Source organism: Asterias amurensis, chromosome 6 (assembly GCF_032118995.1).
Source record: "Asterias amurensis chromosome 6, ASM3211899v1".
Lineage (NCBI taxonomy): Eukaryota > Metazoa > Echinodermata > Asteroidea > Forcipulatida > Asteriidae > Asterias > Asterias amurensis.
The window spans coordinates 1,423,037-1,441,234 of record NC_092653.1 but is presented as its reverse complement, the minus strand read 5'-3'; the positions used below and the strand labels follow the sequence as shown (position 1 = coordinate 1,441,234).

General features: G+C 38.8%; 2 protein-coding genes across 3 annotated transcripts in view; one reads left to right on the top strand and one right to left on the bottom strand.

Moving 5' to 3' along the window:
- LOC139939083 (GATOR1 complex protein DEPDC5-like) overlaps nt 1–18,198 on the top strand; it is a 57,390-nt gene that overhangs the window by 24,540 nt on the left and 14,652 nt on the right. The window contains exons 15-25 of one of the 2 annotated variants that reach the window (XM_071934817.1): nt 46–250; nt 1,116–1,352; nt 3,424–3,753; nt 4,641–4,766; nt 5,169–5,368; nt 5,640–5,729; nt 12,156–12,247; nt 12,409–12,580; nt 12,990–13,199; nt 15,095–15,205; nt 17,326–17,555. In XM_071934817.1, the coding sequence (XP_071790918.1) occupies nt 46–250; nt 1,116–1,352; nt 3,424–3,753; nt 4,641–4,766; nt 5,169–5,368; nt 5,640–5,729; nt 12,156–12,247; nt 12,409–12,580; nt 12,990–13,199; nt 15,095–15,205; nt 17,326–17,555 (2,003 nt within the window). The remainder of the gene's footprint in view (nt 1–45; nt 251–1,115; nt 1,353–3,423; nt 3,754–4,640; nt 4,767–5,168; nt 5,369–5,639; nt 5,730–12,155; nt 12,248–12,408; nt 12,581–12,989; nt 13,200–15,094; nt 15,206–17,325; nt 17,556–18,198) is intronic. The other variant, XM_071934818.1, reaches the window with a different exon arrangement.
- On the bottom strand, nt 10,071–11,259 carry LOC139939089 (uncharacterized). The gene has a single exon (XM_071934824.1). It carries the CDS (start codon nt 11,170–11,172, stop codon nt 10,321–10,323), a length of 852 nt encoding a protein of 283 aa, XP_071790925.1. The 5' UTR covers nt 11,173–11,259; the 3' UTR covers nt 10,071–10,320.

Genomic DNA, 18,198 nt, shown 5'->3' with positions numbered 1-18,198 from the left:
CGATGAATTGGATATAAGTTTAATATTTATCTTTGCCTTTTCTAGGATGATCCCCCAAGCAATCCAAGCAAGAGATTAAAGGAACCAATAAGTGCCAGCGTTATTACCTTCAACTCTGACCCCACCGATATTCCTAACAGTCACCATGTATCTCAGTCATCATCTTCAACTGCCATTCCCATTCCAGTGAAATCAGAATTTGTAACCCCCTCCGTTTCTGTAATGGCAGCTACAAAACTGATGAGAGAAAGTAAGTCCTTCATAACACTCACCACTTTATATAGGGTTTGAGCCATTACATGGTGAGGTATCAATGTATATTTGGTTTGCGGTAACACCATGTAATAATGTATAATAATATCGAAGCCTTATATTGCGCACGTATCTACCAAACATGGTACTCAAGGCGCTGAGTATATACAAACTTTCAGAAAGATAGGTTATTGCAGTGATGATTTCTGAGACCCAATCATGTGAGTATCTACATGTACTTGCCAGGTAGAGTTTATTCTTAGAGAACTGTCTTGCTTTATTCTACTGCCGCGGAGTAGATAACCAGAGCTTTCGGGAGACTTCTCAGTTCTGAAAAGAACCGTCCTGCTTTAAAGCTTCATCACTTTAAAACCACTAAGGGTTGGTGTTTAAAAAAAAAAATTTTTGTCAGACTTTTGTTTAGTTATTGGAGTGATCATTATCTTTTTAAATTGTCATTTCTGCAATAGTAACCCTGAATTTGCGCAGAAAATATAGCAATTTGACAAGCAAATCACACCTACTGTAGGTGAAACGGACTGTATTTTCCGAGTTATTGTTCATAAAACATGGACAATTCCTTATTGGAGCTTTCCCTTATTGAGAAAAAGGGAGATAACGAGGCATGATTGCCAGTACCCTCTGTCCCTCTTTGTATGTGTGAAACAGGTAAACAGCTCTGTCAAACTGAACCTACATGTTGGACATAATAAAAAACTTTGTTCAATTGTTGGCTTCCCCTTACACATGGTACAGCGCATCGGGACCTCACGGTGATATGCGCTATATAAGAATGGTTTAATATTATTCTTATTATTGTAAGTTACACAAAAATCAATACCTGTGTTTGCTTTTATCTGTAGCTTCTATTAGTCGCAGTGTTGGCACAGCAAACATAACGGAGGATCAATCTAGCGGTACGCCAATAGTCTATCCCGGTGGTGTAATAGTAGGAAGTGCTAGTGCTATTCATGATAGGATCTCAACCAGTCCAAATCATCAGTTCATCTATAGGACGTTGATTAACCCCTTTGCACCCTCTACATTGGCTGTACGATTGACGTCAAACAGGAGAAGGTGGACACACACATTCCCTCCAGGTAAGGGACTTCTTTTCAGCTTGTCACCGTTTTTTTTTTCTTAAGCATGTTAAGTACTTATTTTTAAATTATTGTTTTCTTTATTCATCCAAACACAAAGGAACTATGATATATGACTTTACAACATACACTCTACTGTTAGTGTAAAGCTATTAAAGCCATTGGACCCTTTCAGTATATAAACCAAAATAAAAGTTCACAGATTTACAAATAACTTACAGGGTTTACAGAAGGTTGTGGTGAAAGACTTCTCTTGAAATATTAGTACATGAAATGCTTTACTTTTTGAGATCACAGTAAAACAATAGCAATTCTCGATAGCGAGAATTACGGAATTATTTTAAACACATGTCATAACATGGCGAAACTTGCGGACACAAGCATGAGTTTTCCCGTTATTTTCTCCCGACTCTGATGACCGATTGAGCCTAAACTTCCACAGGTTTGTTATTGGCTGTTTCGTAGCGAAGCGCAGCGAAACAGCTCTTGTTTTTGTTAAAGTTTTTTTTAATTTTTTTTATTTAAATTTTTTTTATTTTTTATTTGTCTGTTTCAGTACTCGCAATTTTTTGCATAGTTCCTAAAGAGCAATTGCAATGAAACTTTCAGGGATGGAAGTTTATGGTGCAATAATGATCCTAAAAGCAATGATGTCATGATGACGTCATCAGCGGTCACGTGACGTCATCTTAAAGGTGTTTTTTGTTAAATGTTTGAAAATCTATATCAAATCAGCCAAAAAAGACCGTAGGTTTTTGTTTGCGGGATTGGGTAGGGATAAATTAGGTCTTTATTTTATTTCGTGTGCGTGACCTCACATGACCTCTACTTCCGGTCGTAACGGGCCAAAAACGGAAGTGCCCTGTAACTCAAAAGTGGTAAAAGTTATGAAGTTGCTTTCCAAGGACGTAAGTGTCTAGCAAGGGTGGGCAGTTCAAATTTTTTTTTGATGACGTCACAAATTGCAACAGTGCCCTCTAGCGGCAGGTTGAAAATTTTTGAAGATGTCTGTGGTGAAGTTTTTTGTAATCACTTTAAATTTTACACACACGTTTACGGTCAGGCAGCCATCATATGTGTGAAGTTTCAGATCAATGACATCATCGGGGGTCACGTGACGCATCCTTAAAGGTGCACTTTTTGAACTAATATAACTCCCTAAGTAGTTATGCGATCATGTTGAACTTGGTAGGTTGTTGGATATTGACAAGTTCTTATGAAATGTGAAATGACGTCATGATGACGCCATCACATGATTTTTGCACCTTTAACACATAAATTGCTAACTGAATATGGTATAATCCAAATAATTTTTTTATTTATGCCACATTGGGCAAAATTGCTTTGAATACCCAACAAATTTAAAACTCAGTTGAGAAATTTGAAATTTTTGTTGACGAAACAGCTCTGCATTTGTGCACAAATGCAATTTAGCTCTAGTTTTATATAGAAGTTGTGATACACGAGGTATTGGCCTTGGAAAACACTGTTTACCGAAAGGGTCCAATGGCTTTAAGCTCATAAATCTCTGCATTATATTAGTTTTAATTTGACTTTGGAGAACTACATGTACCAGGCAGTTGTAAATGTTTCAATGAAAGGTGGTTTAAGTTTTGTAGCAGCTTAATTTCATTTGAAGTTCTTTCAACCAGTCTTGTGCCTTTTCTCAAAATGTTTGTAGTGTGTCCTGGCTTAGCAGGCTCATAGTGCACCAGAGAGTGTTTCTTGGTAAGAAAGTCATTGGAGTGTGGATTAAAATCTTGGTCATGACACTTGTGTCCTTGAAAACTCAACTATAATTGCTTCTCTTTACCAATAGTAACCTGAAGGTGATTGAATTGGCCTGGTGCTCTGCTTATTTGGCAGCACAGGCTGTATACTCCCCAGGGAGCTGAGATGGATTAAGAAATAATGAAACGCGCCAGTGACCAACCAGTACAGCGGTGCTTAAACATTACTAAATGCTTGTGCTCCATGAGCATGACTGTGTGACTGGTTCGAGTGTAGTACATGCATCCGCCATCAAAATTATTTTTAAGAATCTGTTGTCTGATTTCTGTTTTAACCAAAGGTCCCTCTGGTGAAACCATGCAACCCCATCATCGACGATGGACTACCAGTGAAGGCGACGTCGACTGCTACCTCCATACCAGTCTATCAGAGTCTATCTCCGCCCCTCTCAATCCTGCCTCTACCCCTCCCAGACCAATGCCTTCCCCATCCCGACAACCTGTGGCTTCTGCTCTTAGGCTAGCCCCGCCCACGGTCAACGGGTTATATGCTTTTGGGAGTGGCTCTAGTCTGGCGAGTGATGGATCCGTGTCTGGTGATCAGACTCTAAATGGGATATCAAGATCGTCTACTCTTACACACAGATACAATTCCAATCTCACTGATGTAGGTAAGTCATAAACAGCTTCAAGACAGAAATGTTGTGACGTTCATCATCTTTAAAATAAAGAAGTTTTTAAGTTACCTCTTTGATGGTATGTTTGAAATTGTTCCACTACCAATGTTTTTTTTAACACTGTACATACATGTATTGGATTAATCCAAGCTCTGCACAAAGCTATACTTACAAATTTGTTTAATGTTTTTTTTTGTCACCCAGGGTTCTGCCCAGGATTTCTTTATTGGTTGAAAAATGTTGCCCTGGAAACGATTGCAAGATGCATAAATTATTACATGTAGATTATATAAACAGACTTGAATCAAAAAGTGCTCAAAATGAATGGCTTCGGATACCAATTTTACTAGTAAATACCAAATTTTACATTTCGTTGAAAACCTTTGAAATTGCAAGTGTAATTAAAAAGAATTGAAACTTTGGTGGTCGGAAACAGAGGAAATTTTTCCAGTGGTGTTTTGGGAAGGATGTGTGTGGGTTTTCCAGCACCGACCACTGTGGGCAGAACCCTGGACCCACAATGTGCTAAAATGAGTCTATTGGGTGTTAATGGAATGCACCTGACGTCATCATCATAATGATCTTAGTCGCACCATTTTGGGAATCTATTGTCCCCAAGTTTTAGGCAGTGTACATGTACATCGTATGTAAGGGGACATGGTGTACATAAGCTGGCTGGCTTGAGGGGTATACAGTTTACTAATAATGACTTGTCTTGTGAAATTGTATTTGGACAGTTGAGGCATTGCAGGGTGAGGTATCAATTTCACAGAGAACAAAATCTAAACAGCAAACTGGATAATACACCCATAGTGTTATCCACAAACCGAATGTACATTAGATGGTTCTATTATATGTTTGTTTCTTTGATCTATATGTAGGTGGGCGTTTTGATGGAGGTCTAAGGACAAGCCCAATCAGTGAGTCATTCAGAGCATTACTACGGAGTACCAGTGGTGTATGGGGTGTTACAGGGGAACAGGAATGGTCACCATTCATACAAACAGGTTGGTTGAACTTAAAGTAAACAAAAGCTGAACAGGGAAGGTGTTATTTGGTGGGGGTGTTTTTTTAGTTTTTTTTTTTTTGTGGGGGCGACAATTTCTTTCACATTTCCACATTTTTTCAAAAACCTTCTGGAAACTTACCATAGATTCACCAGAGAGGTGGTTATCAATGTTCCTACCATTGTACATGTATTGTTAAAGTGTTTTGTTTTGCCTGTCATATACAAGCACACTGGACTCAAGCTCTGGTGTTTCTTATCGGCAGAGTTTCAATTTGGGTCCCGGAACTGAGCAAGAAACTTTGTTTATTATTGCTTCATCTTAAGGATGGGACTTAAAGATGTAGGTCGGGTAGGTCTTTGTAAAAGGAATTCTTGTTGATGTTTTCATCATCCCAAACAGGGATGGATTGGAAGTCACTGACAGCCACAGCGTGTTTCCCGATCACCACCGACTACTACCCAGATAGTCAGACGATCGACCGACAGTTCATGGAGAATAATTACGAGTTGCTAGCCGATGATCATGATGACGTTGTTGGGCGACAACGACGGACAGGCGAGGGCGTCTTTCAAGAGATCATTTCACAGCGCCTGATGCAGGTAAATTGAAGGCTGTTAAGTCTTAAAAAACACCCTTGTTGGACGAATTTGTGTGCTTTCAAATAGGAATAAGGTGAGAAATTACCTCTATTTCAAATTCTATGCTACTTCAGAAGGAGCCGTTTCTCAAAATGTTTTATACTATCAACAGCTCTCCAATGCTTGTTAGCAAGTCAGTTTTTAAGTTAATATTGGTTTTGAGTAATTACCAAACGTTTTACCTTCCCTTTAAAAACAGAAGTTGCATTAAAAACGTGTTTTCATTCTACAGGGATTTCAGTTGGTGGTGTTACCCAAGTCAGTATTAGCGGTTGTACAGGGACGACGCAGCAAAGATATTCTTGTAACTGATATAAATAAGGTCAGTCAAATCTCTCATTTTTATCTTCCTTGTAACAAAATGTGATAAGTTTTTTTAATTGATTCCTTCCCAACAGTATTAAAAAGTGTCTACCCTGACTCTGCGTGGTATAGTTTTCAAAGCTTTTCAGAACTGCAGAAATAGACTTAAAGACAATTGGACTCCTTTGTTAGATGTCAAAGACCAGTCTTCTCACTTGGTGTATCTCAACATATGCATAAAATAACAAACCGGTGAAAATTTGGACTTAGTTACCAATAGTGTCCAGTGCTTCTTAGTGCATGTCTATTCTTTTCATAACATCATTGTCAACAAATTTTAGAAAGTGCATCAGATTTGGTCTCTTTGTGAAATCCTGGAATGTTTTCACCAAAATTACTTTATTTATCAAATCTTTCCGTAATTGTTGGCTAATAATGGGCCAAGCATGTTTGAGTTTTGGACTTGCCTCCCATTATGCTGAATACATTAACAACGAATGGTAACAGCTTATCAATCAAACATGTTTAAACAAACAAAAAAGGATGAAGGTCTGGAATCCTGGATTGCACAGTAAACCTTGGGTTAGGGGTCAATTGGCCATTTAACCTTAACAAATAGATGCTTTGAAATAGTTCCAAAAAATTGATAACTTTCCAAAACATTTTTCAAGAAAACAATGTAAGTCAAGTGGTTAGTTGATGACACAGATTTGTGTGTCTATCAATGCACCTATTTGAGAATTAGATTTAAGAATTCTTCCTAAATCCAGAAAGATAAGAGTCACCAATATTTGTAAATGTTTATTGAAATTATAGGGTATTTGGTTACAATTATATACACTTACCCTATTTCTGAGTCTGGGCAGAATTAAGCTTCATTTTGGCGGCGCTGGTCAGCTTTGACTTCATTCAAATTAATAAGATCTCACAAATACAATTACTTAACTACTATTTATATTTAACTATTAAGAGATATTACTTTATACCCTAATGGTGTCCTCCAGCTGAAAGGTTGCTGTATAGGAGTAGTGTACTACCAATTCAGTTTCCAGTCAGCCTTTGGACAACCACAATAAATGAACCTAAATACTACGACTATATAAGTTAGAGAGATACAACCTTTCTGTACCAAAAGCTGGAGAAGAGTGAGGGTGGTTTATTGTCTGCATTTGCTTTTATATGGCTATGTACACTAAGGAAAAAGATTAGGGCCTGCTCAATAGGCGCAAACAAAGGAACTCACAATAGGCCTTTATACTACACTGGGGGTTTTGGAGTTCATTGTTCACCATTTACAGCTGACATTCCCAGATGGTCATATACAATAGGGGAATGGTAAAAGTCTCCAGTGCGAGCACTAAAAGCTAACACATGCTTGGCAGCTGTTAATGGAATTCACTACATCTAGCCCCCTCCAAGATCACAACTTCACAAGGAAGTGATCGATAATAATATACAAAAGTTATTTACAAAATTTCATCTATCTATTACTACGGTATGTACATATCTACTTGGCCACCGAACATGACGTCCAGAACGAGTAATTCTTTCCGACTTCTGTTCAGGGGCACTGGCTGGTGTTGGTTTTTCAACAACATGTGTTGTTATAGATTTTGTCTCTGAGTCAATGTGAGCAACCTTTAATCTATCAATGCTAACTGAATCTTGTTTGCCATTTTTTTCGATTATAAAGAATTTACTCTTTCTGTCGATGACTCGGTACGGGCCTTGATAAGGTGGTTGTAATGGTTTCTTTACCGAATCTACACGTACAAACACATGGGAACATGAATGTAAATCGGTATGAATGTGACTTTTGCGTTGATTAGGTCTTGTAGACTCTGGTTTTAATTCAGACATGTGTCGGCGCAAACGGTCAACGTACACGGCTGGGTCTAGACTATCAAAATTACTGACCGGGACTAAGAGTTCACCAGGTAATCTCAGAGTGGATCCAAACACTAACTCAGCAACGCTACAACCAATATCCACTTTTAATGATGAGCGGATACTTAGTAAAATAAGTGGTAGTGATTCAGTCCATCTGTTAGGCTCGCTCTGCGTTTTGAAAGCAGATTTAAGTTGCCGATGGAAACGTTCCACTAATCCATTTGCTGCTGGATGGTACGCAGTAGTGCGAATGTGTTTGCTGCCTATTAATTGGGATAGTTGTTGGAACAAGTTTGATTCGAACTGTCTACCTCTATCTGTGGTTATTATTGCGGGAACACCGAATGTAGCTACCCATCTTTCAGTAAATGCTTTTGCTACAGTTTCAGCTGTAATGTTAGCAATGGGTATTGCTTCAGGCCACCTTGTAAATCGGTCTATACATGTGAGTAAGTAGCAACAACCGTTGGATGGGGGTAGAGGACCAACAATGTCAATGTGAACATGGCTAAATCTAGCGTCAGGTGTTGCAAAGGTACCTATCGGAGTCACTGTGTGACGATGTACCTTGGCACGTTGACACTGGATACAATGTTTGGTCCAGAGTCTGACATCTTTGTTAATTGACGGCCATACGAATCTGTGAGTTATTAGGCGTTGTGTTGCTCTAATACCTGGATGAGATAGATTATGTATCGAATCAAAAATGTTACGTCTGAATTCAGGAGTGACGTATGGACGTGGATGTCCAGTAGATGTGTCACAAATTATGGTATTGTGTGAAGTGGGAATAGGCACCTCTTCAAATTGAAGACTAGACGATTCACGTAGCTTACATAGCTCTGGGTCTGTCTTTTGCTGAAGGGCGATTTGTTCAAAGTTCACCTCACTACCGGGAAGGCTAGGATCGGTAACTAAACTTATGTCATATCGTGATAGAGCATCTGCTACAAGGTTTTCTTTACCTTTAATGTAACGGATGTCAGTACTGAACTGAGAAATATAGTCTAAATGACGTACTTCTCTTGGCGAGTATCTATCGGGCCTTGCATTAAAAGCATATATAAGCGGCTTATGGTCAGTCAGAATATAGAAGTTACGACCTTCCAAAGCGTACTTAAAATGACGTACGGCTAAGTATACAGCCAGCAATTCACGACCAAAAGTACTGTATCTAGTCTCTGCTGGTTGTAAACGTTTAGAGAAGAATGAAATTGGTCTCATAACGTCGTTGTCACATTGCTGAAGTACACCGCCAACTGCAAGGTTGGATGCATCTACCATTAGACAGAGAGGTAGGTCTACAGCTGGGTGTACTAACATAGTAGCTTCAGCTAGAGTAGATTTTGCTCTTTGGAAAGATGCCAATTCACATTCAGTAAGTGAAATCGCTTTGTCTTTTGACTTGCAAGACAGCATGTCAGTCAAGGGTTGTAAAATATCAGCGCAATGTGGGATGAAACGCCGATAAAAATTGATCAATCCCAGAAATTCTCTCAATTTGCGGAGTGAAATTGGTACTGGAAAGTCTTGGATTAACTTCACCTTATTTTCCAAAGGTTTGATACCATGACAGTCAATATGGTGGCCTAAGAAATCAAGACTAGTTACTTTGAATTCGCATTTACTAGGGTTGATTACCACCCCGTATTCTCGTAAGCGGTCAAAAAGTAGTCTGAGATGATATTCATGTTGTTGCTCATTTTCACTTGCAATCAACAAATCGTCAATATAAGCATAGGTGAAATCCAGGCCGTGTAATACTTGATCGATAAATCTTTGAAATGTTTGCGCAGCATTTCTTAACCCGAAGGGCATTCTTATATATTCAAAAAGGCCGAAAGGTGTAGTTATTGCCGTTTTTGGTATATCTTCGGGTTCAACAGGTATCTGGTGGTAAGCCTTGACTAGGTCAACTTTACTGAAAATCTTCTTGTCATGTAAGGTTGATGCAAAATCGTGAATGTGGGGAATCGGGTACCTATCAGGTGTTGTGGCATTATTTAAAGCACGATAGTCACCGCAAGGTCTCCAATCGCCATTTTTCTTAGGTACCATGTGCAAAGGTGAAGACCATGGGCTTTTTGAGGGACGGATTATTCCCAAGTCAAGCATGTGATTAAATTCTGCTTTGGCTATATGTAACTTGTCCGAGGACAATCGTCGGGGACGTGCATTCACTGGTGGGCCCGTGGTGGTAATATGGTGCGTGACATTGTGTTTAACGGGATGTTCTTGAAAATTCGGCCGAGTTACATCTGAATATTCTCTAAGTAAAAGAGGTATACCAATGCTATCTGGTATGGCAAAAACAGGGCTGGGTGAAACTATTGATGCTCTGCAGCCTGAAACGTTTAATTCAGTCAATGTATCAATAAGTTTACGATTTCTAACATCTACTGCTAAAGAAAAATGCTTTAGGAGATCTGCACCGAGTATTGGTATAGGTACAGATGCGATGATAAAAATCCATTTGTAAGCTCGTCTTAAGCCTATATCTAACGTCATTGACCTTTCTCCGTAAGTTGATATTGGAGTCTTATTAACTGCCTGCAATGTATAAGGGCTACTATTCTGTTTATCCCTAATGCTAGGTGGTAAAACACTCACTTCGGCACCAGTGTCGATCAAAAATTTAGTACCAGTGAACTTGTCGGTAACGTAAAATAGACGACTTTTGGATTGGCCAGACAAATTTGTCGTCCCTAAATGCTGGCGTTCTAGTTTTCCTGGTGAGGTAGTCTATTTGAGTTTGAATCCGGGTATGAGCATGGTTTGACACATTTGGTTGCTTTGTCTCCAAACCGCCAATGGTACCAACATTCTGAACCTGCCCGTGGCACGTCTCTAGACTGCCTGGATGGACTTCGGTACTTGTTATTCCCTGAGCGATCTCTACTACGACTATTCCTACTCTCTTGGCTACCTGTAACTAGGCCTTGCATTAAGGTAGTTAATTGGTTAATTTGAGCTTGTAATTTGTCAAATTTTGCATCAAATGCTTGAGATGGTGTATCTGAGCCCGTGGCTATTGTACAGGCGGCTATTGCAGGTGATGGGGATGCCACTTCTACGATCTTATCTGCAATGATAGCTAATTGATCGAGATCCAAACCATCGCTTGAGGATGCTAGAATTAAGTGTACGTTCTGAGGCAAACGTTGCAGGAACAATTGCCTCAAGATACTAGTTTCTAGTTTATTTTCCCCTAGAAGTTGTTTCATGCGGCGAAGAAGTTGGGAAGGCTTTCTATCACCAAGCTCTTCGGAAATTAACAACTGATGTAGTCGTTTTTGTTCGGACTCAGAAGTTCGTTTGATAAGTTCTGACTTAATCTTATCATATTGATCAACTGTAGGGGGATCTATAAGTAAATCTCTTACTTCCTGTGCGATTTCTGGTTGAAGTGAAGATACTACATAAGCAAATTTAGTAGATTGACTAGTAATATTTCGGGTTTGAAACTGTGCCTCTATTTGGGCAAACCAGATTATTGGATCTTTCGGCCAGAAAGGTGGTAATTTGAGACTGACTGCTGCCAATGGCGCCTTTACTTCAAGTGGTTCATCCATAGTTCTTAGAGTTTAAAAACGACTTACATCAACAATTGTTAATTTAATTACGGATGTGAATAAATGATTGACGATCCAGGGCAAACACTTTATACATTGCTAAGTGCCATTGTTTCTATAAATTTTAGCACCGCGAATTGAAATTAAATCAACGGTGAATGCATAATCTGGTAACTTAGGGTACTTAATAAAATTATGTGCTCTAGAATCAGCCAAAAATAAACATCGAATCATCACCGATTATAAATGAGAATTAATTCTTACAAAGACTGCAGTTAAATAAATTAAGTAATCACGCCGGGGTCACCAGTTATAGGGTATTTGGTTACAATTATATACACTTACCCTATTTCTGAGTCTGGGCAGAATTAAGCTTCATTTTGGCGGCGCTGGTCAGCTTTGACTTCATTCAAATTAATAAGATCTCACAAATACAATTACTTAACTACTATTTATATTTAACTATTAAGAGATATTACTTTATACCCTAATGGTGTCCTCCAGCTGAAAGGTTGCTGTATAGGAGTAGTGTACTACCAATTCAGTTTCCAGTCAGCCTTTGGACAACCACAATAAATGAACCTAAATACTACGACTATATAAGTTAGAGAGATACAACCTTTCTGTACCAAAAGCTGGAGAAGAGTGAGGGTGGTTTATTGTCTGCATTTGCTTTTATATGGCTATGTACACTAAGGAAAAAGATTAGGGCCTGCTCAATAGGCGCAAACAAAGGAACTCACAATAGGCCTTTATACTACACTGGGGGTTTTGGAGTTCATTGTTCACCATTTACAGCTGACATTCCCAGATGGTCATATACAATAGGGGAATGGTAAAAGTCTCCAGTGCGAGCACTAAAAGCTAACACATGCTTGGCAGCTGTTAATGGAATTCACTACAAAATATTTGATTGTTAAACCTCAACAACTATTCAAGCTGATGATTATGTTTATATGGTTTTGTTTGTATTGTTATTTTAGCATGAATATGTCCTGAGCATTGGTCGTATCTTCCACAAGTTGGTTCTCTATCCTCAACAGAGAGCTATTTCTGTCACTGTGTACAAGCCCAGGTAAGAATTCCCAAATGAGAATCCCCAGATGAGAATCCCTCAAATGGTTGTATCTTTAGTTCTACATTAATTGAGATGAATTTTAATAAACCAGGACTAGTAATTTGTCATTATATAATGGCCTAAACTTTTCCATTTATTCTTAATTTTTGGTCGTTAAGGCATCTGAATACATCTCATCCAATTCGCTACACCTATCAGTTATGGTCGGCGCACAGTGCAGGTTACCAGCCATTGAGCAGTGTATTCCAGACCTACAGACTAGAGAACTTCAATTGGAATTACTTGGATAACTACGTGTCATCCAGAGGAATTGACTTTGGGCCAGTGGAAGTAAGATTTCATCTTGATCCATTTTTGTTGAGACGAAGATCTAATTTAGAAACAGCTGCCCAGACCAAGACCTTTACCAAGGCTCCATGAGTCTACAAAATTAAGACTGGGTGGAAACTGGTACTTATATGATCTGAAGTACATCTATCAGGCAAACTTTGTCTAGTTGTGAAATATCTGACCTCAAATTTGTAAGATCAAATCCCACCCAAGTAATAATAACTAGCTGCCCGCGGGTTTTTTCAAAATGGAAAAGTACAGTGTATACAGTTAATAAAACTTTGCAGGGTGTGGATAATTAGGAAGAAACTATGAATAAATAGTAAACTTGCGGCTACAACCATGTGTTAATCTCTTTTATGGGAGGGTGTTGATTTCAAAATATGTCAAAATGTTTCTTTCTGAACAGTCTCTGAAACTTTGGCGAAGCAGATTTCTTCTACTGCCTGCCGTGTCCTCCAAGATCAAGAAGATTCTGGAAGACCCTGCCACTCACTTGGATGTCTTCTCGGAGACTTCTAGTAGAGAAGAAGCTCAACAATTCACTGAGGGTTTCATTAAGTTTGTCGAGACTCTTAACAGGCTACGAAGACATCACAGTGGTAGAAGAAGATCACAGGTACAATATCGTTTATCGTCAAGTTTTAGCACAAGCTTAAAAAACTGTCCAGCAAAGCCAGCATTCTTTTTAAGATTTGTTTAGCTGAATATAGCTTTCTGTCAAATTGATGTTTGCAGAGATTTTTTGTTTGTTTTTCACTGTTTTGTTGCAAAGAAGAACATCATGAAAAACAAGCGTAGTTCAAGTCTTCTCGTGAACGGCAAAAAGTGAAGCAATTATCTTTGTGTTGCACAGCAAAAACAGTGTATAGATGATTTGTCATAAATGTTTGCTTCACATTTGCTTCTAGGTAAATTATAAACCCAGCGCTTATACTCTCATTTGCAATTAGTTTGTTGAAATTAGCACCATCTTGGAAAGCATTTGACTTGATTGAAGTGTTTTAGTTGAAGTGATGATTTGTTGTGTTATCCTGACAGGCTGTGCAAGTCCCGGGCGTAATGGAAGATTTTGGGGACCACTTTGGTCCCACGCACATTGCGAGAAGGAAAGAAGCTTGCGCACTTTAATGGGTCCCAATCTTTGAATAAGCGCAAGACTTGCACAGTCTACATGTAGTGTCAAATGTCCTTTACGTGGTTTCAAATTTTATATTTCACAAGATGATCACAATCACTGAGTTGAAGTCACCCATGTTTATATTTATTTGAAACTAAAGTGAATGTTTGTTCAAAATATTTGTTAACTTTGTTTGACGAGTAATGTTGAAACTAACTTTGTTTTGAAGGAAGGGTACATCATTGACTGTTTGTTTCCAGAATTGTTTTATGAAGTAAAAATGGTCTGTGGACAATTACTCTCAGAAATGTTTTCTGCTTATAGTAATTTTTAGAAAACTTTTACAAAAGTCAACAACTAGTTCAACAAATTTATGGAAAAATTATTTTAAAAACATGCAGTTAAAGCCATTGGACCCTTTCGGTACAGAAAAGAAAAAAAAGTTCACAGATTTACAAATAACTTACAGGGTTTACAGAAGGTAGTGGTGAAAGACTTCCCTTGAAATATTATTCCATGAAATGCTTTACTTTTTGAGAAAACAGTAAAACAATATAAATTCTCGTTAGCGAGAATTACGGATTTATTTTAAACACATGTCATGACACGGCGAAACGCGCGGATACACGGGTGGGTTTTCCCGTTATTTTCTCCAGACTCCGATGACCGATTGAGCCTAAATTTTCACAGGTTTGTTATTTGATATAGAAGTTGTGATACACGAAGTGTGGGCCTTGGACAATAGTGTTTACCGAAAGGGTCCAATGGCTTTAAAGATTCTTCCATATGCAATTCTTTTTATTTAAAAAAAAAGCATGTAACAGATAAATAAAATTCGACTTTTGTTTAATAAGTTGGTTCTTACCCTATACACAACTTAAGCATTAAGCATTATTGTATACTCGTTACTTGCCCAAGTTTTGCTTAATGATATTTCTTAAAAGAGTAGAACTGGTGTATTCCTCAAAAAGTCCCATGATGTGCCCATGTTACCATTGTCTTAGGGTTTTGTGCACCAAAGAGCCCGGTTCATACTTCCTGTGAATGCAAATGCGTTGTGAATTTTTATCTTAACAAACTCGCAACAAACATTTCGGAAGAGTTGAGATGTGCTGTGAACTTCTGTGAAACATTCACAGCAAAAAACAGAGCTGTGTTGTCAACATTTGCACCACATTTTTATTCACAGGAAGTACGAGATGTCACATATTTACAACAAACATTTTGGAAGATTTTTAAATCTTAAAAGATGCGCTCATTGCGCTGTAAAACATTTGCAGCGAAAACAGAGCTGTGTTGTCAACATTTGCATCGCAATCGCATTCACAGGAAGTATGAACCAGGCTTACCTCCTGTTCTAATTAATCCTAACATAACATCTTATAACACTGTAGGCTGGCTCCTTATCGAGCTTATTAGTTGGACCTGGGAAAAGTAGCGAACATCGAAGGCATTCCTTGGCTATCCATTCCCACTGCAGGAAAAACAGTGACGGTAGTGTCAAGGTACTAACGCTAGGCATGTTGTGGCAGTTGAGATCAGTAATAATTGGGCTTTTGTGAGAAATCTATGGCGATAAGATTGTTAGGCATTAGGGCTGGGCCCAATTTCATACTGCTAAGCACAAAAATTTGCTTAGCATGAAATTTCTGTCTTGATAAAAACAGGATTACGAACCATATTTCCGCATGATTTTCAGACAGCTGAATACCAGTAAAAATCTATAGGCACAACCTGGAAATTTGGTTGGTAATTCTGTTTTTATCAAGGAAGAAATTTCATGCTAGGCAAATTTGTGTGCTTAGAATTAGAAGCTCTATGAAATTGGGTCCTGATGGGTGGATAGGAAAAAACATGGACGAGACTATCATTGTTCAAGGAGTGCAGTACTCAATAGTTCCTGCATTTATTAACATTTCACAAACTTGTTGTTTTTCGACGAGGCAGCAATTTCATTTTATTACTATCTACTCTCTGATCTCGACTGCCAAAACATGCCCTCATTATTAACATTTCATACTTAATTTAAAGTTTGTTTTCAACAGAGTTGTTAGAATTATTTGAAGATTTCATTTGTAAGTTTTGACATCCTCAATAAGCAATTCGCGAGTTCGATTTGAATAATGTCTGGTACAATGACTCGCTTAGTTATAACGCACCGCTTACATTTGAATTCCTCAGACTATCAAGAGAGTTGCTACGCCACGTGATTAGGGGCAAGCTTTTGCGTAGTTACGTAAAAGAGGGTGTGAACACTCATACACAATTCTGAATGGATGTGTATGGCACAGTGGTACCAGGGTTTGCTCATCTTGGAGATTGCTAATCTTGGAGGTTGCTATACAAAAGCTTGCCCCTAATCACGTGGCGTAGCAACTGTCTCGATAGTCTGAGGAATTCAAATGTAAGCGGTGCATTGTAACTAAACAAGTCATTGTACATGTTGTACCAGACATTATTCAAGTTTAACTTGCAAATGGCTTATTTCAAATTGTTTTTGTTTTTGCTGGCCTTGTGCAGTGTGTCTTAAAATATCACTCACTCAAATCACTTGTTTTTTCAGCATTTAGTTTTAGATTAAAATAAAAAACTTCCTACTAATTTTTATGGGACAAAAATGCAGACAACTATGTTTTCTGTTTAGATACACTAATGTATTATGGTAAGTGTTTTTCAGAACATAAATTTACAATGCTTGATTGTTTTAGTTACATATTCACTTTTCCTATTATATAATTTTTTCTTGAGTCAGACCTGCTAACAAGTTCACCAGCCTTGCAAACATGGGCCCTTGATTTTACAGCTTTTGTACATTGTAATCCACTCTACACTTTTCCACATCAAAACGTGATAAATTACTTTCTAAAACTGTTGTGAAATCACTACGAAGGGCCCCTTTTTTTGAAATAAACTCTGGAGTCCAAAACCTAAAAACATTAAAAATGAAACAAACTAGCTCAAAGTATCCTTCAGTGGAATATCTTGACTCATACAGTACCTAGACTTGTGGACAAGTCGTTAATGGTCTTCTGTGGTGATAGTCAAGTCTGATGGTGGCGTAATGATTCAGGTTTCCACGATCAAATACTGCTCTCGCATGAAGCTGCTGGCTGCTGACTACTCTCTCTTTAGAATAGACTGCACAGAGCAGTAGTCTTGCATGGGTCCTGAAGTCTCACGAAATCACTGCCAAAGTCGCGAGAATCGTAGAGAGAGTCAGAACACTATTGACATTCAAGAACAAGCCCTACAAGATGGCGTCTGCGAGCGTGTGTGTGTGCGTGTTTGTGCCGTAGAAATCAACCTGGGTATGCTGCGTGCTGTGTGTTTCTTTGATGAACATGTACGCGTTTAGACGCGCATACGGTTTGACCTACCAGATGGCGACTTTCATAGCAGCAAAGGGGTTATTCAATACGGTCTACACTTGTATACTGCAAGTGTTGATGGAATCGCAGGGAGAGTCTGAACGCTATCGCCGCTACAGACAATTAGTGACTTGTCCAGAAGTCTATACAGTACGTACTGTATAGTACCAGGAGTAGCAGCTTTAGTGACATCACCATTGCCATACCTTATCTTGATTCATAGTGAGTAACCCCTACCCTAACGTGTTATGTTTCAGGGACTGAACTTCGCCGTTGCTAACCTTAGCTCCAGCAGGCAGTCACCTTCTACCACCCCTCTGTCAAGCACCCCATCTCATGTCTCAGGAACAGACACACCACCAAGAAGCCTGAAAGAGGTGATTGATGGAGGAGTAAGTTGGGATGAAGAAGGACTTGAGTTAGAGAGATCAAAGCTGGCTCTTCTGACACCGCTGTGGGAGGTTGCTAGAGCCATGAGAGACCAAAAGTAAGTTCACATCCATTAAGTTTGTGCAGAGTGTCATGGCCGAGTGGTTAAGAGCATCAAATTGGTTAAGTGGTTAAGTCACCGGAGTGTGGGTTCCAATCCCAGTGACACTTGTGTCCTTGAGCAAGATACTTTACTATAAATGGGTACCTGCGAGGGTAGATGTTGATGTTGTGAATGAAAAAGCCTTTAGAGCGCCAAGGCAGCTCAGGGCTGTATTCTCCCCAGGGATCTGAGAACATTTAAATGTTTAAAAAGGGGTGTAATTGGCCCAATGACCAGGACACCTAATGTAAAGCGCATTGATACGGTTTATTGTGAAATGAGCTATATTGGAATTTGTTATTATTATTAAGATTACTTGGCGTGTCATTGCAGAGTGGCTTAACGCATCAATTTCAAGTTCTGGTGGAGCTCTAAGTGTAGAAGTAACCCCAGAATTACACAATGCATGAAGGTTCCACTAGTTACTGGCTCTCCGTTCAGCCAAACTTCTTGATTGGCAGGGATTCTGGGATTTGGAAACCTCAGAACCTAGTACAGGCTGTCAACAAGATGTATGGAAGCCTATTCAATGTAGTTTTGTATTTTTTTTTTCCTTAACTGCTTTTACTAGCAATATTGTTACACTGCCTTGTTGTTT